Source organism: Phyllostomus discolor, chromosome 2, assembly GCF_004126475.2.
Source record: "Phyllostomus discolor isolate MPI-MPIP mPhyDis1 chromosome 2, mPhyDis1.pri.v3, whole genome shotgun sequence".
NCBI lineage: Eukaryota > Metazoa > Chordata > Mammalia > Chiroptera > Phyllostomidae > Phyllostomus > Phyllostomus discolor.
In genome coordinates, this window is record NC_040904.2 from 145,734,369 (window position 1) to 145,761,881 (window position 27,513).

Consider the following 27,513-nt stretch of genomic DNA (forward strand, 5'->3'; position numbering starts at 1 on the left):
CAGTTACATCTGGGTGGGGAAGTTACTTCCATTCCTCTGGCTTAGAGCTGATCACAGCTACTTAACATATCTGTGCAACCAGTCAAAGGTTATAGATATGCCAAATGACCACACTAGAGCTTAGCTGCAAGGCTGTTGCTATGCTAAACAGCTCTCAATGGCCCTGCTCCATTTGTCCCTTCCCCCAACCCACACCCTGGGGTGGGGGATGGAAACATCTTAAAATCTCCTGGACACCTTAAGTTCTGGACCCCATTTCAAATGCCTATTTGGGGCCCCCCTCTTGGCTGCACCCTGTAACAATTCCACTGGTAAGGCAGAGGCCCCCCACCTACCCAACCTCTGCTCACAGCTTTGGAGTAAGTAGAACTCTCTGCAAATAGACACCCCATTTTTTCAGAACTGTCACTTCTAGCACATTCCTGTAGCAGGGTCAATTTAATACTCTGACACATATTTCTTCAAATCAGAGAATATAATCTGTAGAATTCTTAAAGGAAACTACTGGCATATAAGAAAAATATCTAACATCTGCAATGTTTAGTTCTGTAGGTCTATTGTAACTAAAAGGACTATTTAAAATATTACAGAATGGGACTATTGGTGCATATAAAATTGTAATTTCAAATGCATAACCTAAAAGGTTTTTTAACTGCTGTCCTTCTTCTATACTACAATACACCTTTTGAATTATAACCAACCATTAAATTTAGATAACAGGCAAGAGTGTAGAAGTTTTAATAATTAAACTGGTGAGACTTACATTTAGCCATAAACTATTTCTTTATTGTCATTTCTAAGAAGTTTTTTTGTACAGAAATTAAAACATTCTCAGAAGAACACAAATGAGGCACAGTAGATCACATGCTCTCCACTGAAGTGCTTTCTCCTGAAGTGCTTTCCCCTGAGGATTCCAGTTCGGATATTCTGTCAATAAAATACAACAGTTAAGAGATCAATTTCATTTCAAGGGAACGAACTTTTTAAATTAATACTCAAATTTTTGATACATACTCCGAGTTTCATCACGTTCTTTATTTCCTACAATAGAAAAAAATATAAAATTAAAAGCATTTATTTGCTTTTCTGGCTTTTAGAATAAGATAATCAACTTAGGGGGTAAAATGGCTTTTTAACTTAAGAAAATGAAAGCTTCCTCCCCAAATCCCATTGTACTTAAAAATCTGTATGATGCTCCCTGCCAACAATGTCATGTCTACAAGTGTTTCTAGAATGCCTCTCATGTTGAAGGCATGAAAGTCAAACACAGACTAAACTGTGTGACTTGGCCTTGCCACTCTGGTTTACCCATTTAAAATCCCTGCAAAAGGTAGTTTTTCATGCTGAATTTTTGGTGCCCAGAGCCTTCCATCAAATATTTCACTCATTTCTGTAGTGGCCCTTGCTCCAAATTTTGCTCTACATCTTTTCCTCATCAAATATTTCTCTCCTATTTACCATTCTATCAGTGATCTGCAATTTGTTAGGCTTTCATTAATTTAATTTTATTTTTTAAATTTGTTTCTTCATTTTTTTAGTGCCTATTATGTATTTAGCATGGTTCTGGCCTTTGGATATGGATGTAATGGTTATCAGGAGAAATAAAGCTCGCCTAACAAAAAAATAGAGAAGAAAATCTATCACAAATTTAAAAATTGACTAAATGTATAAAAATGAGTAAAAAGGGTCATTTCAGAGCATGATTAGTGCTATGAAGAAAATAAACTGGGCCAGCCCTGGCTGGTGTGGCCCAGTTGGTTGGAACATTGTCCTGTAACCAAAGGATTGCAGGTTCGATTCCTGGTCAGGGCACATAAAATCCTGGGTTTGGCACATATGAGAGGCAGCTGATTGATGCTTCTCTCTCAAATCAGTGTTTCTCTCTGTCCCTTCACCTCTCTCTAAAAAGTAATGAAACATTGTCCTTGGAAATGGATTAAATACTAATAAATAAAGAAATCAGGCCAAAGATAAAAAATAATGAGGAACTTAACTGAAATAATAACTAAAATTTAATAAGAACTTACTTAATTTACTCAGATCACTGTGTGTGATTTATCATACTCAAATGCTCTTAATCATTTCCTGAGTTAAGCCATCTTACTCCAAGGCCTATACTTTTATCTATTAAGCTATATATCCTCTGTCTCAAAAAGGAAGTCTACAAAACTAGAAGCTGGCATTCATAGAAACTGAGCAGCAATAACAATGAGAGAGAGAGAGAGAGACCACAAATCAAAAATCATAGGACATACATAATTGTAGCAAATAGAGCAGTTAAAAATGTAAGAGATCTTTGTTAAAACTTGTATAAAACAGAAATTTGCTAATTTTGCCACCAAAGCTTAATATCATATAACATTTAACAAAGTTACAACAGTGCTTTAAAATGTACAAACACATACAACCCAGAACAAGATTGTTTTACAGAAAACTCCCAAACATTCAAAACATAATCAGAATCTTTTACAAACTGTAACCAAAATATTAAAAGAGTTTACACTTCCAATTTTCAACTTTTTTTATGAGGCTATTTCAAGCTTGAAGTCAAAATCATATGAGAAGTGAGGATGGAAAATTTCAGGCAAGTGATGTATCTAAAATTAAAATGAAAACATTAAGTAAAATATTAACAAGAATCTAACCACCTATAAAAGAAATCTTATGACCAATTTGGATTTATTATGAGACTCAAAAATGAGTTTTAAGTTGGATTTCTAGGACATAACTTTTAGTATCTATATGACAATATAAATCGAACTGTTAAAGTTGTATGTATTAAATATATGTATAGCTTTTGCATGTCAATCATACCTCAATAAAGTTGTTTAAAAAAGTAAGAGCAAGGGAAACAATAAACTAAATGGAAACAGGATGTGATAAAAGATTTAAAAAATTAAAAACTACCCTGTATGTATCTCTTTACAAAAATTTGAAAATATTACTGAATTGAACAAGTTTGTTTCTAAAAATCGTATCTACTCAAGAGGAATTGAAAGTACAAAAAGTAAATTAAAAAAAATAAAATTACAAAGTACTACTTCCAAAACAATTTCCAAAAAGAAAGAAGAAAGAAAGAAATCCTTTGGTGTAGTTTACAACATTAAAACATTAAAGGAAAAAATTTGGAATCATTTCATGAGATGCAAAAAATAATCTGATAAAATTAAATACTCATGTAAGATGAAAGCTCAAAGCAAAATAAGGAAAAGAGAAAACTACCATCACCTGGTGGAACATCATCCTTAAAGTCAGGAATGAGAGAACGGTGTCACTATTCCTTTATCTCCAATATTACACTGGAAGATTCACTATTAATGTTAGTAAAGTAAGTGACTAATATAAAGGTTAGATGACTGAACAAACTTACATTTATTTTTTAAAAGATTTTATTTATTTATTTTTAGAGAGGGAAGGGAGGGAGAAAGAGAGAGAGAGAAACATCAATGTGTGGTTGCTGGGGGCCGTGGCCTGCAACCCAGGCATGTGCCCTGACTGGGAATCGAACCTGCAATGCTTTGGTTTGCAGACCGTACTCAATCCATTGAGCTATGCCAGCCAGGGCCAAACTTACATTTCTTATAGAGAACATTAGAAAATCCAACAAGATGAACAAACTATTAATAAAATAATTATGTAAGATTCTTCCATAGCAGACTAATGTGAAAATAATTTATCTTTCTATAAATCAACAAAAATCAATTAGGAAATATAATTTTAAAATACCATTTTAATAGCAACAAATACATGTTACTAAGGAATCTAATTTGATCTGCGAGGCCTTTACTGAGGAAATTTCAAAAACTTAACTGAAAAATGTTTAAAAACCCAAATAAACAATCTTCATTAATATAGCCAATGCCGTAAAGATGTTATTGTATTTTTTGGACTATAAGACATACTCCCCACCCCCCCCAAATTTGGGAGGAATAATGGTTGTTAATGCTGCTGTTGAGTTCTGTTTACATTTACATTGGTGAAATATTATGTTATTTATGTTATTAAATATTTTACCACATTTTTTGCTTCAAATTTCCCCCCTAATCTCCTCCTCTAAAACCTAGGTGCATCTTATGGTCCCCAAAATACAGCAATTTTTCTTAAATTTATCTATAAAGTAAATGTAATGCCAACCAAAATTTCAAGGTCTTCCGGGCAATTGATAAACTTATCGTAACATCAATTTGTAAGAACAAAGGGCCAAGAATTGCCAAATAATTTTTGGAAAAGAAACAAGTTGGAAGAGGACCTACCAGGTCTTAAAGTTTATCGAAGCCTTTGCAGCTTGTGCAGTACAGAGTCAGATTTTCTTCAATTGCAGTAAGAAACAATTGAGAAATCTTAAGAAAAGATGGTATTTGATCTGATTTTCTTTCTTAGAGACTTGTCAATTCTTGCTTAAGTCTCAGTAATGAAATCGTTTGTGACAGACAGAAGTTGTCGTCAAGCACAGCTAGAAAATTCAAATAAAACACAACAAAACAAAGTTTAAGAGAATCAGAGACTTAAAGCAGCAAAGACTGGAGGCTGAAGATTTCAGGACAGAAGGTCCATGGAGAGGTGGGCTGAGGTTATGAATGGTGCTTTTTTTCTGGGGCCATTTTTTAAATTCTGGGCCCAGGTTTAGGGCTGAAAATATGGACTTGGCTCTAGAAGAGGCTAATTTTGGGGGAAAAGAGAAACTAGTAGGGCTTTTGTTGGTGCGAGGCTGAGAGAGAGAAAATTGAAGAATTGAGTAGGTCAAGATTCTGGTGAGTGGTAGAGGTGAAGGAAATAAGCTGGTGAGTATCCATTTTGTACTTAAGCTATTTTAATTTTGATTCTGTGAGTGACAGGAGGTTAGAATGCTAGGCTGAAAGCCTTTGGAAACAAAAGCGGACTTTTTAGTGATTCCAGTGTGCTAATGTAAAAATAGATTGGAGTTTAGAAGCCACCAGGGAAGGGCCACAGTGAATACACTGGACTCTCCGTGAAAGCCCTAGAAGTCTACACCCTCAGAACAGGGAAGAGTAAACAGAGGTAGACCAAGCTTCACCTAAATTCTAATCCAGCCTTGACTAAACTGTGTTTGGATTCAGCTGAACAACCCCAAGTCCATCTGTTCAGCAGAGGAAAAGGAAGACTTTTCTGTAGTTTGTTTTACACATGTTAGGTATTTAATAAAAAGAGTCATACCAAGTGTTTCTGCAACACACTGCTGTGAAACAGACTTCCAAACTTAATGGCTTAAAACAAAACCAGTTCATTACTTCTCACAATTACGTGGATCAGGTGGCTCTACTCAGCAATTTCTCTGTCACATGTAGTGTCATCAGGATTCAATGACATGGCTGCATTTCACTGGAATTCAGTTGGGGCTGAAACAGAAAGGTGGCCTCTCCTCTTCCAGGGCCTTTCCTTATGTGATCTCTTGAGCAGGAGAACACGGATTTCTCCATATGCTGGGGAGCTTCCCAGAGAGCAAAAGTCAAAGCTGCCAGGTCTCTGAAAACCCAGGCCCAGAACTGGTATAACATTAAGTCCCTTATTCAGGGGGAGGAGAAATAAGCTCCATTCCTTGATGGGCATAGAGGTGTGCTTGTAAAGTAAGGGGAGGAGTTGGTGGTGGCCATCTTTAAAGGCAATGTACCACAGTAAGAAACAGCCTATTACCAAAACTAGGAGAAAACAAAACAATCTTGAAAGTAGAAGCAGACTCACAGGTGATTTGGACGCTGGAGATTTTAGAAAGAGGTTGGAGTGTCTGAACATGGTGATGTCAAAGAGAGGGTAACAAAAAATACAGGACAGAGAGGGAAGAGTCAGATCATGCTTGTGCTTGGCAGCTACGTGGTATAGAGTCAGATACTTCAACTGAAGTAAAAAGCAATTGAGAAATTTTAAGAAAAGAAGGTATTTGATCTGATTTTCTTTGTGTAAACAGTTTGAAGTAGAGTACAAACAGAAATAGGAGACTGTACTAGTTCAGAGAGAAATGACAATGGCTTGGACACTGGGCAGGAAGGAAAAGTGAAAAAAAAAGTGCATCATTATTATCTTTATATGTCTTTGACTAGAAAACATTAGTTTCCAGTTGCATTATGCATAATGCATTAATAATGCAATAAGTTTACTTGTTGTTTATTTTTTATTCTTACCCCAGGAATTTTCTTTTTATTGCTTTTAGAGAGAAAGGGAGAGAGGTGAGGGAAGGAAAGGGAAAAAGAATAGGGGAGAGAGAAACATCAATTGGTTGCCACTCATATGTGCCCTGACCAGGGACCAAACCCACAGTCAGGCATATGCCCTCACTCGGAATCAAACCTTTGATCTGGTTTGTGGGATAATGCCCAGCTAACTGAGCCACACTGGCCAGGATCAATATGTTTATTTTTTAAATTGTTTTAAGGTAATCTGGAATTAGAGATACCATACTTCTTCAACTGAAGTATAACATGGATATGGAAATATACATATCTCCTGGGAAGTTTGATGAATTATCACAAAGTGAATATAACCTTCTGGTATCCTCTTGTGATTACTAACTCCTATTTCCTTTAAAGGTAAGGTCAGGATAAGGAGCTATCCTGACTCCACACGTAGATTTCTTTTCCCTGATTTTGAACTTTATGTACGTGAAATCACCTGATATGCTTTTATTTGGTGTCTTTCTTGTTTTGTGGCATCACAACTTTCTTTTTAACCATTTCTAAATCACCTATCCCCTTTACCCATTTCACTTTATCCTCAATCAAAGGATTTATACACTTATCCTTAAAAATATCTTTCTTTTGAGAACCAAAAGGCTAATGATAGAAGAGAAACATTCATTTTAAATCACAATTAATTTGGACATTAATTAACGTATGACTTCTGAGTGAGTCACTATTTTAATAATAATTAATAAGAGGAGAAGAATGGAGGCAAATGCTAATAAACATTTCAACTGGTATTTGTTTGTATACTAGCAAATATATACTGTGTAGCAGCAGGCTTGACCAAATTTATACTCACTTCTTTCTGTCCTTTAGCCTGAGAGGGAGAACATTCGGTGAAGAAGGGAGAGATTATCTGAGGTTAAATATAATTTATGACAAATGATTTATGTCATCATATAGCAGCAGTCAAATCCTGTACACAACTTTGTAAACTTGAGGAGAGCTAAGTTTTTGCTTTCTAAATAGAATGTTACAATTATTTTTTCCCTTTTTTGCTTACGGCAGAGCTTGTTTTCGCAGATTTCTCCTCCACACATAGAGCAGGGCGCTCCTCTTTTATAAGGATATGTATTTATATAATTTCCTCTGTAAACAAAGAGAAACATTGAGTAGCCAAATGGCTATTTATTACTCTAATTTTGTTCATTTGTTTCTGTAAGTTTTGTGATTTCTCATTAAATGATGAATTTTGAAAGGAAAATAACTTTTGTCCTAATTTTATGCTTATTTATTTTGTAAAAAGAAACTTTAAACTGTTCTTCACAGCATATTCATAAAAGTAAGTTATAGTCTTTTAAAATATTTCTTTATTAATTTTTTAAAATTTATTTTTACTGTTTTTCACATACAGTTGTCTCCATTTTCCCCAATCTCCTACCCTCCCCGGCCCACCCACCCCCTTCTCCCACCCTCAATCCCATCCCCCTTTGGCTTCGTCCATGGTCCCTTAAACATGTTCCTTGATGACTTTTCCCCTTATTTCCCCCATTATCTCCTTTGCCCCCTCCCCTCTGGTTACCATCAGTTTGTTCTTTATTTCAGTCTTTCTGGTTCTATTTTGCTTGTTGGTTTTGTTGATCAGGTTCTGCTTATAAGTGATACCATATGGTATTTGTCTTTCACTGTCTGGCTTATTTCACTTAGCATAATGCTCTCCAGTTCCATGAATGCTGTCACAAAGGGTAGGAGCTCCTTCTTTCTTTCTGCTGCATGGTGTTCCTTTGTGCAAATGTACCATAGCTTTTTTATCCATTCGTTTACTGATGGGTACCTAGGTTGCTTCCAACACTTAGCTATTGTAAATTGCACGTCTATGAACATTGGGATGCATAGATTCTTTTGAATTGGTGTTTCAGGTTTCTTAGGGTATAATCCCAGCAGTGGAATTACCAGGTCAAAAGGCAGTTCCATTTTTAGTTTTCTGAGGAAATCCCATACTGTTTTCTACAGTGGCTGCACCAGTCTGCATTCCCACCAACAGTGTAGTAGAGTCCCCTTTTCTCAGCAGTCTCTCCAGCACTTGTTGTTTGTTGCTTTGTTTATGATGGCCATTCTGACCGATGTGACATGGTATCTCATTGTGGTTTTAATTTGCATCTCTCTAATTGCTAGTGATGCTAAGCATCCTTTCATATGACTCTGGGCCCTCTGTATGTCTTCCTTGGAGAAATGTCTGTTCAAGTCCTTTGCCCATTTCTTAATTGGATTGTTTGTCTTCCTGGAGGGGAGTTGTGTGAGTTCTTTATATATTTTTGAGATCAAACCCTTGTCTGAGTTATCATTTGAAAATATATTTTCCTGTATGGTTGGTTCCCTTTTCATTTTGCTGACATTTTCTTTAACTGTGCATATGCTCTTTATTTTGTGAAGTCCCATTTGTTTATTCTTTCTGTTACGTCTCTTGCTCTAGGGGATATATCAGTGAAAATATTGCTGCATGGAATATCAGAGATTTTCCTGTCCGTGTTCTTCTATGGGACTTTAATGGTTGTTTTTACTTATATTTAGGTCTTTTTATTCACCTTGAGTTTATTTTTGTGTGTGGTAGAAGTTGGTGGTCGTTTCATTTTTTTGCACATAGCTGTCCAGATCTCCCAACATCATTTATTGAAGGGGCTACTTTTACTTTGTTTTATGCTTCTGCTCACTTTGTGAAATATTAATTGACCATAGAGACTTGGGTTTGTTTCTGGACTCTCTATTCTGTTCCATTGATCTATGTGTCTGTTCAAAATGGCCAGTAATCAAAATGGCCAGTACTAGACCATTTTGATTACTGTGGCCTGGTAATATAGCTTGATGTCAGGTATGTTCATCCTCCTACTTTATTCTTCTTTCTCAAAGTTTCTGCAGCTATTCCAGGTTGTTTATGGTTCCATATAAATTTTTGAAATGTTTGTTCTATACCTGTGAAATATGTCATTGGTATTTTAATAGGGATTACATTGAATCTATAAATTGCTTTGGATAGTATGGGCATTTTGATGATGTTAATTCTTCCAGTCCATGTACCTGGTATATGCTTCCATTTATTTGTGTCTTCCTTAATTTCTTTCTTTAGTGTTGTGTAGAATTCTGAGTACAGATCTTTTGCTTCCTTGGTTAGGTTCATTCCTAGGTACTTTATTTTTCTTGTTGCTATAGGAAATGGAATTTTTCTCCCCGGATTTCTGTTTCCGATATTTCATTGTTGCTGTACAAACATGCTTTTGATTTCTGAATATTGACTTTGTACCCTCCTTATTTATTTTTTTGAAAAAGAGAGAGGAAGTGAGGGGTAGTGAGAGACACACACATCAATTTGTTTTTCATGTATTTATTCCTTGACTCTCTTATAGGTCCTGACCAGGGATCGAACCTGCAACCTTGGCATGCCTGGAAAATGCTCTAACCAACTGAACTACTTGGCCAGGGTTTTATATTCTTGAATATTCTATAGAACACAAATTAGATGTGAACCCAGTGTAATTATGTATGTAACAGACACAGATTTCATTTTTGTTGTAAAACACTAGGACTATCTCTTTATTTTGTAAATGAAATAGGCAAAAATTAAATTGCAAGTGGAAACACAATACGATAGTCCTTATCTAGTTCTGTTTGATGGTGTACCAAATAATGGTACCATTTGGTCAACCATTTGGCAGATATTATGCCTGCTTTTCAATAATATAAGCTACTACATTCTAACAAACTTGCCTTTTTTTCATCTCTGTGTCTGTGGAATATTTTAAAAAGTGTTACTTAGGGTACACAAAGCAAAACATTAGTGACATTATCAGTATTCCATTAAAGAGTAAACCACAATTCATTTATCCATTCATCTGTTGATGGACATTTGGGCTGTTCCAGTTTTTTGCTGTTACATACAATACTATTATGCACCTTTAAACATTTATATGTCTTTTTATGGGCATACATTTTCATAATACATATTTAATACTGGAATAAATAGATCAAGTGATTAGTACATATTTAAGTTTTTGAGAACTTGCCATACTGTTTTTACAAAATAGTTGTGACACTATATACTTTTGCCAGCTGTGGTTGAGAATTCCACTTCTTTCACATCTTCCTCTGGATCTGGAATGGCCAGTCTTTAGCCATTGCTACACATTGTTGTGTAGCAGTATTCACTGTGCTTTTAATTTGTATTTCCCTAAATGATTAATGATATTGAGGTTTTTATCATTGCGTATTTGCCATCTGCATATTTCCTTTATTAACCTTTTATTCATTTTTATTGTTTTAAGTATTTCTCATATAGAGTTGTGATAGTTCCTCCTATATTCGTACTACAAGTCTTCTGTCTGATATGTTTTGCAAAGACTTTATTCTAGTCTGTAGCTTATCTTTTTATTCTCTTATCACTGCCTTTGAATAAATTTAATCTTTTTAGATGCCTCCATCTTGACTGGAAGCCAAATAGCTGTAATTTTTAATTTTAATGTAATCCAACTTGTAAATTTGTTTTCTATGGATCATGTTTTTGGTGTGGTAGCCAAAAATTTTTGACTCTTAAGGTCACAGAGTTTTCATCCATGTTTTCTTCCACAAATTTTATAGATTAGGTTTTACATTTAGGTCTAAAATCTGTTGTGAGTTATTTTTGTATGTTGTATTTTGTGTAGATTCAAGTTTACTTTTGTTTTTTGTAAGTGGATGACATATTGTTCCAGTAGCATTTGTTGAAAAAATCTGTTTTCCACTGCATTGCCTTTGTGCATGTATGAGAAATCATATATGGTCAACCATGTGTGGGTTTATTTTTGGTCTCCTTATTCTGTCCACCAATCTGTCTGTCTAACTTTATGTCAATATCACAATGTTGTGATTATTCTAGCTATAATAATTCTTGAAAACAATAGTGTCAGTTCTTCCAATCTGTTCTTTTTCTTAGTTGTTTTGGCTGTTCTAAGTTCTTTGCATTTCCATATGAATTTTAGAATCAACATTTGTCAACTTTTATGATAAACACATGCCAGGACATTTATTGGTATTGTACTGAATTTATAGGTCAATTTATTGAAAAATTACATCTTAACAATATTGAGTCTTTTATCCTATTAACTGGGTCTATCTCTTTATTTATTTGTGTATGTGTTAATTTCTCTCATGAATATTATGTAATTTTCATCTTATAAGCCCTTCATATCTACTGCCAGATTTATCTGTAGATAATTTATTGTTTTTGATGCTATTATAAATGGTATTATCATTTTATTTCAATTTATGATTGTTTGTTGATAGATTATGGGCATGTAATTGCATTTTGTATTTTGATCTTGTATCCTGAAAAATTTCTAAACTTACTAATTAGTTCTAGAAGAGTTTTCATAGATTCAGTTGGATTTTCGATATAGATTTATAGGTCAGCAGTCAGCAAAGTATGGTCCCTAAGCTAAACCTGTCTTGTGGTCTGTTTTTGTGGATTGTGAGCTAAGAATTGATTTTTTATATTTTAAAGGGTTATTTAAAATAATAAAAAAACACAAAGATTAATGTGTAACAGAATGCATGTGTTCTGCAAAGCCTAACACTTTTACTATCTGTACTTTACAGAAAAAGTACTGTCTGGTACTTCACAGATTTTTTCTTTTACTGTTTGGTATAACATTACATGCAGGTTTTTCAAAGATGCTCTTTATTAGTTTAAGGAGTTTCTATTTCTAGTTGACAGAGAACTTTTATTGGGAATAAATGTCCTTTTCTCAGTCTAGTGAGATGATCATATGACCTTTATTTTTAAGCTGGTTGATGTGGTTAATTACATAGATTGATTTTAGAATGTCAAACCAGACCTAAATTCCTAGAACAAACTTCATTTGGACAAGGTGTATTGTGCTTTTACCATATTTTTGGTTTCAATTTTAAATTTTATTTAGATTTTATGTACCTATGTTCATAAAAGATACTCCTCTGTGGTTATTTTTTTCATTTTACTTCTTCTTTGTAGTTTGTGTCTTTTAAGGATTTGTTCACTTTATCCAAGTTGCCTGATTAACCCCATTATTATTTTTAATTGTATTCTTTATCCTTGGTGACGTTTTTTCCTCTGAAATTCACATGATCTGATGTTAACATAAACACTAAAGATTTACTTTTTACTAAGGTTGGTATAGTAAAGCTTTTTCCATCCTTTTATTTTTAATATATTTGTGTCTTTATGTTTAAAGTATATTTCTTATAGGCAGCATATAATTGGTTCTTGATTTGTTATCTATTCTCATAATCTCTGCTTATTCATTTGGGTGTTTGTAGCATTTTACATTTGATGTGAATATTGACATAGTTAACATTAAAGCTATCATTTTCTTATTTATTCTATTTGTTTCATTTGCCCTTTATTTTTCTTCTCTTTAAGTTATGCTTTTGTTATACTTATTTCTGTTTCTAACTGGGGGAGTAGAAGAAATACGGAAAGAGATATACACCTTTGTTCTTCTCCATAGCAATTTTGGCACATCTCCACATCCTTTCTCCTTCTTTCTTCTTCTTCTCCTTCTTTCTTCTTTTTTAACCAATCCTTGTATATTTATTCTATGCCTGTGTTTTCATCTGTTGTACATTTTATTTTAATATTTTTGTTTGTTAAATGGTTGGATTGTGAACAGATTTTATCTTCTTTCTTGTACAGATCATTAGGATTAGAGTTCCAGAATTTCATTTTTGGGGCATCCCATTAGGCTTATGTTATATTTCCAATTAGGTGTGCCATTACCAAAAAGGCAATGAAACTTATGGTATTTTATTCTTAGAAGAATGTGCTTTTTACCATCATTCTGAATCATTTGCTCATTCCAGTTATGTTGTATTATGCTAGGAAAGCATCTACCAACTTCTTTTGTTTTCCAATGTTTAGTATGACAATGCTAAATGTTGTCACACTAAAGAATTGTCAATTCTTTTAGATTACCTGTTTTGTTTTGTTTTTCTTCACCCAACAAACAATATTCATTATTTTCACTCTAAACTTTAAATATTTCATGGCACGTGTAATTCTTTACACAAAGTAATAATATTCTCTCACTACTTTCAATTTTCATCTGTAGCATTTGATTAGCATTATAGAGGGAAACTTTATTTATTAAATATATTCTTGTCTTTTTAGTGTAAAACCCTATTTTGGAAACAATTTGTAACACTTATTTCAATATAAACTATTTTTAATAGCGAAATTACTTACGCAGGTCCATAGTCACATACAAATATTGAAGTTTTATCTCTCCCAAGGTTTGGACAATTTGTAATTGCACAGCCAACTTTATATGAATTGGCCCAAGCTATCTATAAGGAAAAAAATTAAAATAAAATATGCAAAATAACTCTATGCCACAGTGCATTCTAGGAACAGCTATAATAGTCATGCTATAAAAATGAATATACATAAGTTATTGTTGGCTATTTTTCTTAATTTCTAATATTTAGTTTAAAACCATTTTTAAAAGGCTGTTCTCATGAGGGCTACCCAGCTAATCTTCCCTCATTGATAATTTTCAGAAATCAAAAGAATATAATGTATAGTGAAAAGAATAATTTCTTCTAGATGATTTATGAAACATTTTTATTTCTCCATGGGTATTTAATATGAACAATGTTAAAATCAGATTTTAAAAGGGAAACAATTATTAACTTTTATTTTTTTCTCTAAATGTTCTAAGTAGTTTATGATCACATTTCAAATTTTGTGATCTTAACCATATTCTTATCTCTGTCAAACCGAAAGAGACACATAGGGACTGAGACTAAGAAGATATTGGGTTTGTACAAAAAACATGCCTGCCATAGGAATGGTGAATGTTTTTGTTTCATTGTAAAGAATAGCAGTTATTCAGAATAAAATTTCTATGGAAAACTAGCTATGGGGAGGAGAGGTAAGGAGGTGAAAAACTTAGTATTCTTTTGTTACAATGATATAATGGGTTTTTCCTCCATTTCCCAAATGAACAAAGGGGAAAATGCACTGTTTTGGAAAACAAAATAACCAGGAAAATTGACACAGAATTTGATACCACAAGTGAATTTTCCACATCCATTTATTTTACAATTCAATTAACAAAGTGTGTTGACACAATTTATAAATTGATGCATTACTCACTATTTCCCATGGCACAGGTATAGCTGTAATCAACAGTTTTACAAAATGTATTTTAATGGCTCTTTGCTTGCCTGAGGGCCAGCAAAGTGCAATGAAATCACTGAACAAAAAACAGATGAGTTTTACTTCTAACCATGCATGTGGCTTTGGAGAGTGAAGAATCAATTCTGAGCTAGTTTCTCACTTAATAATGTGAGATTAAGCTAGATTCTTAAAATACCCCATTGCTCTAGAAATGTTTTAGAAAGTTAATGAACTATATAAGTACATGTAGGTATATATTTTTTTTCAAGAAATGCATGTTTAAAAATTTGGTTCATAACTAACTACACCATGAAATTTTATTTTCTTAATATATCTAAACTGTGATGTTTTTGGTTTTTGGAATTCCAAAGATAAATATTGATTATGTATAGGTTTAAAATGTTTTCCTTTTATTAAAGGAAGTAGATGTAACACTAACATGAACATTGATTGTGACTTCAGTACAAACATCTTCAGATGGTAACAGTAAGAAATTTTTATCATATTTCCTTCAGAACACTAAAAAAGATACACTAAACAACAGTTGTTAAACCAATAAGAAGAATGGACCTATTCTAAATTGTTTAAACATATATGTAAATTAGCCAATGAGGAGTGAGCTCTGGTTTCTGCCATAATATTGCTAAGGGTCAAGGGGTATTTGAAAACAGGTTATTTTTCCCATATGGTAACAGAGGAAACAAAGGATCATATAAAAGCTGTGGTTGAGCCTTGATGCCATGTTAGGAATATTGCATTCTGTTTGTTATCAGGACTCTTGATATTTGATCCCATTCTCTTGGTTTCCTAGCAATAACCAAACTGTAATCTTTGTATAAAACATCTATTCTAAGAAAGCTGTCCAGATTTACAGCATCCTGTTGCTGGACAAAGATTAAATGGAGTAGTAGCATGAAAGCTGCTAATTTCCATGTTCAGTGCACCTCTGATAAAAATGACATGCTTTCAGACTCTATATGTTAATTCAACTTATACAGATAAGTAAGTTTGGAGAAGGGAGCTTTTTCTCTTGTTTAAATGCGCCATCCTAGGACATTAGTGCCATATCTAGGGTTAGCTTGGCTGAAATATGACTTCCATTTCTCACCAAACACTCTCACCTGAAACAACCAAAAAAATTGGAAAAATTATAGGAATGAAGTTCTTCGATGTATTAGACATACAACAACAAAGGATAATGTACCCTGAAAGTTGGGGTGGGGAGAAGCTGTGAGCTGTACAATTGTCTCAGCTTGTTGCTTTGAGAGTTTTCAAGTGGTGGCTGGAGGGGAAGGAGTGGTGGGAAATCAGGAGAAGCTTGATGGATTCACATAGTGGAGACACAGTGGAGAGTCTGGGGAGACCAAGGAGGTGGGAGTTTAGTGGTGAAGATCTAACTCTGACACTGCTATGGAGATCTTCAGGGGGTCCCCATCATCAATTCAACACAGTACTAATCAGAGCATTCATTTGAATAAACCACCCTTGACCTGGGACAGAATCACTTATAAAAAGTGCAGGAAAGACTACTGGAGTTTGCATTAGGCCAGGAGTAGAGCCTTTCCCACTATCTAGATTGGTGTGTTTCATAATTTCTGGGGCACTAGCGTAGAGTATATAGAAGAGTGTGGCCTCACTGGTGAGAGAGAGCCCAGACTAAACATTGTCTTCATTCCACTTCATATTTTAAAAGCAGGAACAAAAAGGATTTAACAAATTCCAGGTAACTTAACTGTAACCCATAGGAGAATTCAAGAATATTATAAGTATATAAATAAATCAAGTATCCCACAAGGCAAAATTGGGAATATAATAAGACATACCCAATGTGATAAGCAGAAAAATTTGATAAATCATGAGGGAAAATCAATCTATTGAAAGTACCTCAGAACTAAAATAGATGCTAGTATTAACAGACAAAATGTTAAAACAATTACTATAACTATCTCATATGATTGAAACACTAGATAAAATGTCAAGAATTTTAGGTAGCTACTGATGATATAAAAAAGACAAAATCAAACTTCTAGAGAGGTAAAGTTTAACATCTAAGATGAAAAATAAACTAAATGTCTTTAACAGTAAATTAAACATTAGAGAAGAAAATATTAGTGAATTTAAAGAAATATGGCTATCTGAAATTAATCACAGAGTTTAAAAAATTTAAGAAATTTAAGGCAAAAAGAGAAGAGACCATCAATCAACCATAGGAAAACTCAGGTGGCCTTCTACACTAGTGACTGCACTCCAGGAGGAGAGAAGTGAGAGTTGGTGAGAGAAATATTTCAAGAAACATATCCAACATTTTTCAAAATTTGATTTAAACTATAGAGCTACAGTGTTAAGGAACTCAGTTAACTGCAACACAAAAATATGAAGAAATCTTTAGTAATGAAGTTGTTCAAGACTTGACACAAAGAAAAATGTTTGAAGTTAATCAAAGGAAAAAAGACACATTATATGCACAGAAATAAAGGAAAGGCTGACAGTGTAATGCTTATTGGAATTAATGCATTGAGGTGACAGGAGAGTAATCTTTAAAGTTCAAAAAACAAAAGCTCCATGGAATTCTATACCCAGTAAAACTATCTTTTAAATGAAGGTGAGTTTTTAGGATATACAACAGAAACTCAAAAGAAAATACTAAAAAACATGTCTTGTTTTATGATTGAAATGGGCATAAATAAGAAATAATCAATAAAATGTCAAATACTTACCTGTGTATAATGGCTACAAACTTTGGAACAATGTAGACTACTATAATTATAAAGATTTTTTTCACTATACCAAGCACCAATAGCAAGTTTTGGTGTAAATATAGGTAATCCACCTTTCCAGATATTTTCTCCAACAAATTCAAAAGTTGGATGACATTTATATGATTTTTTTAAACAGCTGTTGTGGGTATATGTGCACTTGTTTGCCCATGCTTTTGCTGTCTTTGCTAAACCTTCATCCCAAGTCTGGAAAACAAAAATAATTTAAATTGAATTATGCATGTTTGTTTGCATTAAAGTTATTCTAATTATTGTAATCAATTAAATTTTATTTAAATTTTAATTTTAATAAAGTACAGTTTTTCTCTAGCATTTATTTTGTTTACCATTTGTCATTTCTTTTTAGTTGTGCTTCAGAAAACCTCTATTACCCACTCTATGACAGATCATTTTTGGCCTGGTACAGTATAAGCAGTCAGCAAACATTTGAATGTGATTTAAATAAGTTGAAGTTCACAGTCTAGTAATTCAGAAAGACATGCAAATATATCATAAGTAAACAATGACTACCCACTTATAATTAAAAAGGAAAACTCTTCCTAGCACACTAGGAATAGAATTTCCTTAATTTGATCAAGTGTGTGTGTGTGTGTGTGTGTGTGTGTGTGTATGGCAACTATACCGAAAGCATTAATACAAAAATGGTGAAATATGGAAAGCTTTCACCCAAGAATGGGAATGAAATAGGATGTCTCATTTCTACTTAAAATTGTACTGGAGCCCCAGCTGGTGTGGCTCAGTGGATTGAGTGCCAGTCTGTGAACCAAAGGGATGCTGATTGGATTTCCAGTCAGGGCACATGCCTGGGTTGCAGGCCAGGTCCCCATTAGAGGGGGTGTAAGAGGCAACCACACATTGATGTTTCTCTCCTCTTTCTCCCTCTTTTCCCCTCCTTCACTAAATAAATGAAGTCTTTAATAAGAACTGTACTGGATTTTAGGCAGTATAAAATATATAGGACAAAGCCCTGGCTGGGGTAGCTCAGTGAATTGAGCATGGGCTGCGAACCAAAGCATCACAGGTTCGATTCCCAGACAGAGCACATGCCTGGGTTGCAGGCCACAGCCCCCAGCAACCACACATTGATGTTTCTCTCTCTCTTTCTCCCTCCCTTCCCTCTCTAAAAATAAATAAATAAAATCTTAAAAAATAAAACTTAGCTTTAAAAAAGTATATAGGACAAAAGATATAAAATGTCTAATTGTTGTCAGTGGAAACCAGGCTCTTCCATGAAACCATGAGAAAAGCATTTTAAGTACCTACACATGAGAGACTGGTGTGGCATGGTTTATTTAGGTGGATACAGCAGCTTCCCCCTGAGTTTCTAGTTTTCCATGTTTGTCTGTCCTGCCATGGAAAAAGTCCAACCTTGTCCTCAGCAAGGGCAAAGCAAAAGCCAGAGTTTCTGCTTCATATTAAAGCTTAGTTCTTTTGGAGCTCACCCCATCTACTGTGGGCTCCAGTAGATGCTACACCCACATGGTCGCATGCTCCAAAGTGAAAGAGGACATGTGAATGCACAGGGCAAGTGGCAGTTACGAGTAAGGGAGAGACAGAGCTTCTTAGTTCTCTGGGATAATAATTAGCTTGGGTTTGAGATGTACCAGGTGCTTTTTCAAAATGACCAATCAACTTCCCAAGTTTTCATGGGCTTTGGATGGGTTCACACCCCTTAGTTAGACTGACAATCCTCTTTGGTCATGCACCTCCTTTGCACCACTTTGACTTCTATGGTGCATGTGCATGCCTCCCCCTGCTATCCTCCAGGCAATGATGTATGGGAGGTGAGAAGGAAGGATTATTAATCCCCTTGGCGGAGAAATTCTGTAATCCTCTGGACTGTGTAGCTCTAGCTTCTTGGTAAAGCACACAGATGCATGCTCCCCAGTTTATTCCCTTTAAACCCCTTTTCTTTATTAATAATTAACTAAATAGTGATGGCAACATAATGATTGATTGGAATTTATCATTATTCACAGATGACGAAACTGTATAATAGAAAATTCAAATGAATGTAGAAAGACTGTAAAACATAAGTAAAACTATCAAGGTTGCCAGGAAAATATAAAAAGCTGTATTTCCATGTTACTCTGGAAGCAGATAGTATCAAAAATATAAAATATTTATAAATAGAATAAATGAGTGATATAAAAAGATCTTTACACTGATAACTAGAAAATATCTGTAAAAGAAAATGTAAAATATTTAAATAAATCTGGAAATATATAATGTTTATGGACTGAAAGACTCAATATTGCAAAGAATATTAATCTTGCTATTTAATTCACTTTAACAAAAATCCAAGTAGAGTTTTTGAAACTGATTATTAAGTTTATATGGAAATTCTAATCAAAGACCTAACAATAGCTAAGACAACCTATAAAAGTAAAACAAAGTGAAAAGACTTACTCTACCAAATATCAAAATATCACAAAGCTGTATTAAGAACAATGGTACCAGCACAAGGATAGACAAATAGCCCAATGGAAGAATGCAGAGTCCAGGAACAATTTTTGACAAAAATTATAGCTATTAAGAATTGTAGCTATTAATATAGCTATTAATGCAAGATGGTTTTAAAAAGTACTTTTATTTTATTTTATTTTAGTTTAGTTTATTTTAAACTAATTGTAGATTCACAACAGGTCATAAAAATAGTAAAGACAAGTCCTCTATCAATGTCACCTAGCCTCCCAATTGGTTATGTTTTATGTAACTATTAACATAATATAGCATCAACAAACAAGAAATTGACATCGGTACAATCAATAGGCCATAAGATTTCAATAGTTTTACATGCATATATTTTTGTGTATGTAGTTTTACTACATGTGTGAATTGAAGTTACCACTGTCAAAAAATCTTGAGGACTTTTCTATTTATTTTTTCAGTTATATCAACCTTCTTTCCTATATTTTTAAGATATGTTGTGTGGGGTATACAAAATGTTATTATAATTTCTCTGTGATGGAATGATCAATTTATTATTATGTAATGGAACTCTCAGTCTCTAGAAATTTACTTTGCTCTGAATTCCATTTATCTATATTAATAAAGCCACTCCTGCTTTCTTTTGATTGTTTGCATAACATGTTTTTCTTCATCTTTTTTACTTTTAACTTATTATATCATTATATTTAAAGTGAGTTTCTAGGTCATAACATTTTGTAAGTTAGTTGACCATTATTTAGAATTTTACTTTGATTCATCCATAGTGTTTTTAGGTATATATTTTTATATAGGTGTTTTAGTGGTTGCTGTAGGTATTACATAATATATACATAACTATATACTACATTATATATGTAACTAGTCACAAGTGACTGGTGTTGGTATTTTACCAGTTTAACTGAGTGTACAAATATTACAGTAGTGTTGGGAACCGCCCTGTCTGGTTTCAGAAGCTATAAGCCCCCATGGCTAAGGCTGAATGAGAGACCTTGGGACCATGAGCCACTAAGGAGACAAAGCTTATCTTCCTGTCAGGGGCGCTTCCTTTGCCCCTTTTACTTCACCTTGCCTGTCCCTGAGTGCATGACCAGTTAGCCACTGGTGGGTAAGATTCTTCAAGGGAGGGACAACCTAAGACAGGCATGGTCACAGGGGCCCCAGGGAAGGACTTGGGGGGCTATAGCAAAAGGGGGTCAAAGACTCTCACCCCTTGGCTTTGATATAGCTTGAGTCCTCATTCTGTATGCGAGAAGTATCCTAATTTCTTGGCTGCCTTACTTTCCCTGCCTGACTTAAGCCTGAAATAATGATGGAGGGCATTGTAGCCCTGTGCTGGAAAGTACAGGTTCCCTGGGGCAATCAGGCCTAAGAAAGAATGCATAAAATCCTGTGAAACCTGCTTTGCTAAGAATGCTCTCAATTTTCTGATAAGGGTCTGAGCAGGATATGAGTTTGTTTCCCAAAGTTTTATAGTTCTTTAGCTAACTGACCCTGACTCAGAATAAGCCCTCATAGATCTTGTGTATGTTATCTATTGTTTGATCCTTACTGCCTGATGATGATTGATGAGCTTTACTTGTATTCCTGTGCAAAATGAACCCAATAAAAGCCCATCAGGGAAAAGGCTCTTGGCCCTTCTCCTTTGAGAGATCTGCCACCTTTCCTCCCCAAACAGATTATGTCTTGGTAGACTTATTTTCATCTGTGGCAGCAGGTGGGAGGGCCTGTGGGAAGAACCTCTTATCTGTCATCTTGCTTTCACTTTCTTAGTTATTTGTGGTCAAACATGGTCCAAAATAAAATGTTAAATAAAAAACTCCAGAAATAAGCAATTTGTAAGTTTTAAATTGCATGATGTTCTTAGTAGCTTCATGAAATTGTATGTCATCCTAAGATGTGACTCATTTCTTTGTCAAGTGTGTCCATACCATTCATGCTACCTGCCCATGACTCACTTAGTGGCTATTTTGGTTTTCAGATCTACTGGTGCAACATTGCAGTGCTGGTGTTCAAGTAACTTTTATTTTACTTAATGGCCCCAAAGTGCAAGGGTAGTAAGGAAGGCTAGCAATTGGGTATGCCAAAGAGAAGCTGTAAAGTGCTTCCTTCAGATACTGTGTGCTGAAGTTGCTAATGTTGGGAACCGCCCTGCCTGGTATCAGAAGCTGTAACCCCCACCGAGGCTAAGGCTGAGGGAATGCCCTTGGACCTTAAGCCAGCAAGGAGACAAAAGCTTATCTCCCTGGCAGGAACACTGCTTCTGCTGCTTCATTCATAACAACCCCAAAGCTTGGTCAGTTAGCCAAAGACAGGTAAGATTTCCCAAAGGGGGAATGATCTAAGACAGGCACGATCACGTGGGAGGCCCCCCAAAAGAAGGACTTTGGGGGCTATAGCAAAAGGGGGTGATGGACCCTCCCTCCTCGGCTTTGACAAAGCCTGAGTTCTCTTGTCTGGGAGAAAATCTCCTTATCTCTTGGTTGCCTTAGTTCCCTTGCTCCACCTAAGCCTGAAACAATGACAGGGTGGTGCAGCTCTGTGCTGAAAAGGGCGGATTCCCCTGGTGGTCAGGCCTAAGAAAGAACATGTAAATTACTGTGAAACCTTCTTTGTTTAGAATGCTCTCAGCTGAATGAGAAAGGTCCAAGGAGGAAGTTAGTTTGTTCCTCAAAGTCTTACAGCCCTTTGACCCTGACTCAAAATAGACCTGCAGAGTTCATTGTTATCTATTGATCCTTACTTCCTTGTAATGAGTAATGTACTTCACCTGAATTATTATGCAAAACGAGCCTGATAAAAGCAGGTTTGGACGGTAAATCGGCTCGCTCCCCACTAGAGGGGGTGTCCATTCCGTCCCTACTTCTCCACAGAAACTAGTCTGTCTCTGTGCATGTTTCTTCTCGCATTTCATCAAGCCATCCACAGTGTTCCATGATCACTGCTGGCCGGTGACCCACGCATCATGCTAAAATCTATGGTAAGAATGAATCTTCTATTTATGAAATTATGAAGAAAGAATTAGACATTTTTGCTAATATTGCTATTGCATGTTGAACTCCAAAGTTATGGCCACAGTATGTAATGAGTGTTTAGTTAAGGTGAAAAAGGCATTAAATTTGTGGGTGGAAGACATGAACAGAAAATGTGTGTGTGTGTGTGTGTGTGTGTGTGTGTGTGATGGGTCAATACTACCTACAGTTTCAATATATAGTGTTTGGTGTTATCCATGGTTTTAGACCCCCACTGGGGGCCTTGGAATGTATCTCTCACAGATAAAGGGGAGCCACTGTACTTCTATTTAGGTCCTTTTACCATTCACTCCACCAATAATACAATTGTCTTAAATACATGTCTTAAAAATACGTCCATGCTACCCAAAGATATATATATAGATTTAATGTAATCCCTATCAAAACACCAATGGCATTTTCCACAAAACTAGAACAAATAATTCTAAATTTATAGGGAACCACAAAAGATCTGAATAGCTACAGCAATCTTGAGAAAAAAAAACAAAGTTGATGGTATCATGATACCTGTTATCAAACTACACTATAAGGCTATAGTAGTCAAAACAGCATAGTACATAAAAACAGACACATAAGTCAATGGAACAAAATAGAGAACCAAGGAATAAACCCAGGCATATATGGTCAATTAATCTATGACAAAGGAGGCAAGGATATACAATGGGGTAAAGACAGTTTATTCAATAAATGGTGTTGGGAAAATTGGACAGATACATGCAAAAAAACAAACAAGCAAACTAGACCACCTTCTTACAACATATATAAGAATACACTCAAAATGGATTAAAGACTTAACTGTAAAACTAGAAACCATAAAACTCCCAGAAGAAATCATAGGCAGTAAACTCTCTGACATTTCACTCAGTAATAATTTTTTTTCTGATATACAATATTTTCTCAGACAAGGGAAAGAACAAAATAAAGAAGTGGGACTACATCAAACTAACAAGATTTTGCACAGCAAAGGAAACTATCAACAAAATGAAAAAACAACCTACTGATTGGGAGAAGATACTCACAAATGATACATCTGATAACAGGTTAATATCAAAAATTTAAAAAGAACCCATACAATTCAACAACAACAACAGAACCCCAATCTAATGAAAAACTGGGCAGAGAACCTGAGTAGACACTTCTCCAAAGAGGACATATAGTTAGTCAATAAACATATGAAAAGATGCTCAACATTACTAATCATGTGAAAAATACAAATTAAAACCACAATAAGATATCACCTCACAACTGTCAGAATGGTTAACAGTAAGTCAACAAATAAGTTTCTGTGAGGATGTGGAGAAAAGGGAACCCTCATGCAGTATTGGTGGGAATGCATACTGGTACAGCCACTGTGGAAAAACAGTATAGAGTTTTCTCAAAAAATTAAAAATACAACTACTTTATTACCCAGAATTCCACTTCTGGGTATTTATCCAAAGAAACTCAAAACACTAATTTGAAAAAATATATATGCACTCCTATGTTAATGGAAACATTATTTACAATAGCCAAGATATAGGAGCAATCTGTAAGAGACAATCAATGGATAATTGGGTAAAGAAGAGGTTGTGCATATATACAATTAAATATTAGCTGAAATTTTATCATTTGAACTCATGGATGGGCTTAGAGGGTATTATACTAAGTGAAATAAGTCAGACAGGAAAAGACAAATATCATAAAATTTCACTTATATGTGGAATGTAAAGAACAAAATACATAAACAAAATAGAAAAAATATGTCTTAAAAATCTACATACATAAGAATCATGTAAGAGAATGGTATAATTTTTGCTTCAAGTGTCAACATAATTTAGAAAACATAAGAGAAGAATACTTTATTATATTTACCCATATTTTTACTCTTTGCCTTTTAGTTTCTTCGTTCTGATGTTGCAAGGGTCCTTGTTTTATCATTACTTTACTATTTGAAGATCTTTCCTTAAGTATTGTTTTAGAGTAGGTCTGCTTATGACAAATTATCTTAGTTCCTGAATATGAGTGTATCTTAATTTTACCTTCATTCCTGAAGTATATTTTCTCTGCGTAGACTTCTTAGATGAGTCTTCTTTGAAACTGACACTGAAATTAAAATGGAAAATGTTGTGCCACTTCCTTCTGGCACCCATGGATTTGGATGAGAAATTTGATGACATTGAATTTGTTGTTCTCTTTTAGCTAGTGTGCTATATCTTTTCAACTGCTTTTAAGATTTTTTTGTCTTAAGTTTATGAAGTTTTATTATATTGTATCTTGGCTTGAAATTCTTTAAGCTCATCATATTTGGTCATCTCTCAGGTTTATTGTTTATGTCTTTACCCACATTTTTTCTGCCCTTCCCCATCTTTCTCCATTCCGTCTGGAATGCCAATGCCATGAGTGTTAGATATTTGTTATTGTCTCATAGACCCTTGATGTTCTGTTCTCTTTTTTCAGTCCATTTTCTCTGTTGTTCACATTTGGTATCCTATTGTTCTGGTTTTGATTCACTGATTTTTTCCCCCTTTGTCACATTCATTTTGCTATTGAGCTCATCCAGCAAGTTTTAAATTTGTATTAAGTTTTTCAGTGAAAATTGGGCCAAGGAGGATGATGGACAAGGAAGAACATTTTAGAAGGAGAAGATGGGGACCACAAAAACACAAGGGACAAGGGAACTCCTACCATCCTTAGTGAAAGAAATTTTCTGACCTCTAGGTTAGCGGCTCTTCATAATACTTGCTCTACAGATTTCAAAATCTCTCTGAACCAATGATGGCTGTGTGGGTCCCATTCTTCTGCTACCTGAATAGAAATGTTCATTGTAGTTATCTTTGTACTAGCATTAAATGTTGTTTCTGTGGAGGACACACGCAGTCACATGGCCAAAAGTATCCACAACCAACCTTTTTGAAAGAATTATAGCATACCACTCAATGTTATGAGACTCTGATTCAGTAACTAAACATTATTGTGTTTTATCCTTTGAGTGAGGCCTTGAATTTGTTCTACATATGGAAGAAAAGGAATAAAACAATATTTGATGACCACAAAAGCAGTCTGTAGTAGAGACATTTAAGGTAAGCCTACTATGGTCACAAGACTAACTCTGGCCAGAAAGATACAGGTGGGACTGGCATATATCACCTTTAGGTCTGATCACAAAACTCTGGTGTAGCCCTCTAGCTTTCTCAATGGTGACTGTGAAGAATAAATGTTGACATGAAAGAACCAAGATGTAAATAGCCCAGAGGCACTGCATGGAGCACAGGTGATGTGGAGAGTAGTGTGAGTGAGATGCTAAACCTGTGTTGTTTTAAAAATACCTGTATGCTAAGTGAAATAAGTCAGACAATGAAAGACAAATACTGTATGATCTCACTTATACATGGAATATTAAAAAACAAAATTCATGATACAGAGAACAGATTGGTGCTTGTCAGAGTCTGGGGGTAGGGAGTAGGTGAAAGGGTAAAGGTGTGGAAAATGTACAAACTTCTGGTTACAAGGTAAACAAGTTTATGATTTATAGAGTATAGCATTGCTAGTATAGTTAACCATTCTGTAATGTACATTTGCAAGTTGCTAGTTGCTAAGAGATTAGATCTGAAAAGTTCTTGGCACAAGGGAAAAAATATAAATATGTGAGATAATGAACCTTAACTAAATTTACTATAAACATTTTGCAATACACACAGATATTAAATCATTATGTTTAATACTTTAATAAAGGTTTTATGTTAATAAAAAATTTAAAAAGCTTGCATGATTTCAAGATTTATTTGTTAACACATTGTAGTCTATCTTTTCTGACATTTATAGAAAAAGATATAAAATGAGGTGCCTAGTTTTCCCAGATGATTCAATAGTATGTGACAGGAGGAGAAACACCTGTTGAAAATTTAGCTAACAGCACTTCGGTTTTGGGCCAAGATGCAGTAACAGGACTACATTTAACTTCTTACTTGAAACAATAAACATAAAATACATATGTGAAAAAGCAGTTGTCAAGACCTATGACATCAGGCAATAAAGACCAGTGATCTTTGAGAGGAGGGAAACCAACAAGGTGAGTCCTATGATTGTTGCCCAGGCTGTACTGGAATACCAGAAAGGAGAGACCTCTGCCTCCAATAGCAGACTATTGACTAGCACACACATATGAAGAATATATCCAAGGCCAGAGAATGAATCACTCAAAAGGATAAGAGCATATTACCTAACACTTACACAGTACTGGGAATATTGCCTCTACCCACAAGCGAGATTGGAAAACCTCAGAATCTTGGGAATTGAGTACTCAGAAGGATCTTTCCTTAATAGTGGGAGATAATCATCCCTAGCCTCAAACACTATTTTTGTCCTGACTTACAAATTAAAAAAAAAAAGACTCAAATGCATTAAAATGTCAATTAACATAAATCCATGCCAGAAAAAAGATCCCCATCCTGTATGTAAATACACACACATATTTAAGTCTAGGCAAAGATCAGCTTCAAGATTTTCTTTCTGATTCCCTTCTATCACTACCTCGCAGGAAACAGGTCAGCCAAGGTGTGATTTTTAATTGAATGCTGAGCGAATTCATACAAATGCATCCATAAAATTAATCATCAAGATGCCTTAGGATGAACTCAGTAAGATCCCAGCCCGGTTCTTTCTCACCATGTGTTTCATGTTGGCCGCGGGGGGCTGAACTTGGCCACGCATTTCGTTGTGAGCAGCGACACAGTCATCTATGAAACTCTCATCTTCGATGGATGGGACAGTGAAAGGCAATTTACTGGCTACCAGACAGAAACCTAAAGTCCATAAGCAACTTAACTCATTCCTCAGAACCATAGCGGAACGCCAAGGATGCCGTGGGGGCAAGGACCCCTAACGGCTAGGCCAATCTTCCCGGCCTCTGGAGACCACGCTCTCTGCTGGCTCCAGTCTCCTGCACAGGCTCGAGCCCA

General features: G+C 34.9%; 1 protein-coding gene across 1 annotated transcript; it reads right to left on the minus strand.

Moving 5' to 3' along the window:
* Positions 1 to 4,376: 4,376 nt before the first annotated feature.
* On the minus strand, positions 4,377 to 27,513 carry GLIPR1L1 (GLIPR1 like 1). Its single transcript, XM_028532031.2, has 5 exons — positions 27,221 to 27,513; positions 17,037 to 17,282; positions 13,384 to 13,484; positions 7,198 to 7,283; positions 4,377 to 4,453 (listed from the first exon to the last, which is right to left on the minus strand). The coding sequence occupies exons 1-5, from the start codon at positions 27,395 to 27,397 to the stop codon at positions 4,377 to 4,379; spliced, it is 687 nt and encodes a 228-aa protein (XP_028387832.1). The 5' UTR covers positions 27,398 to 27,513.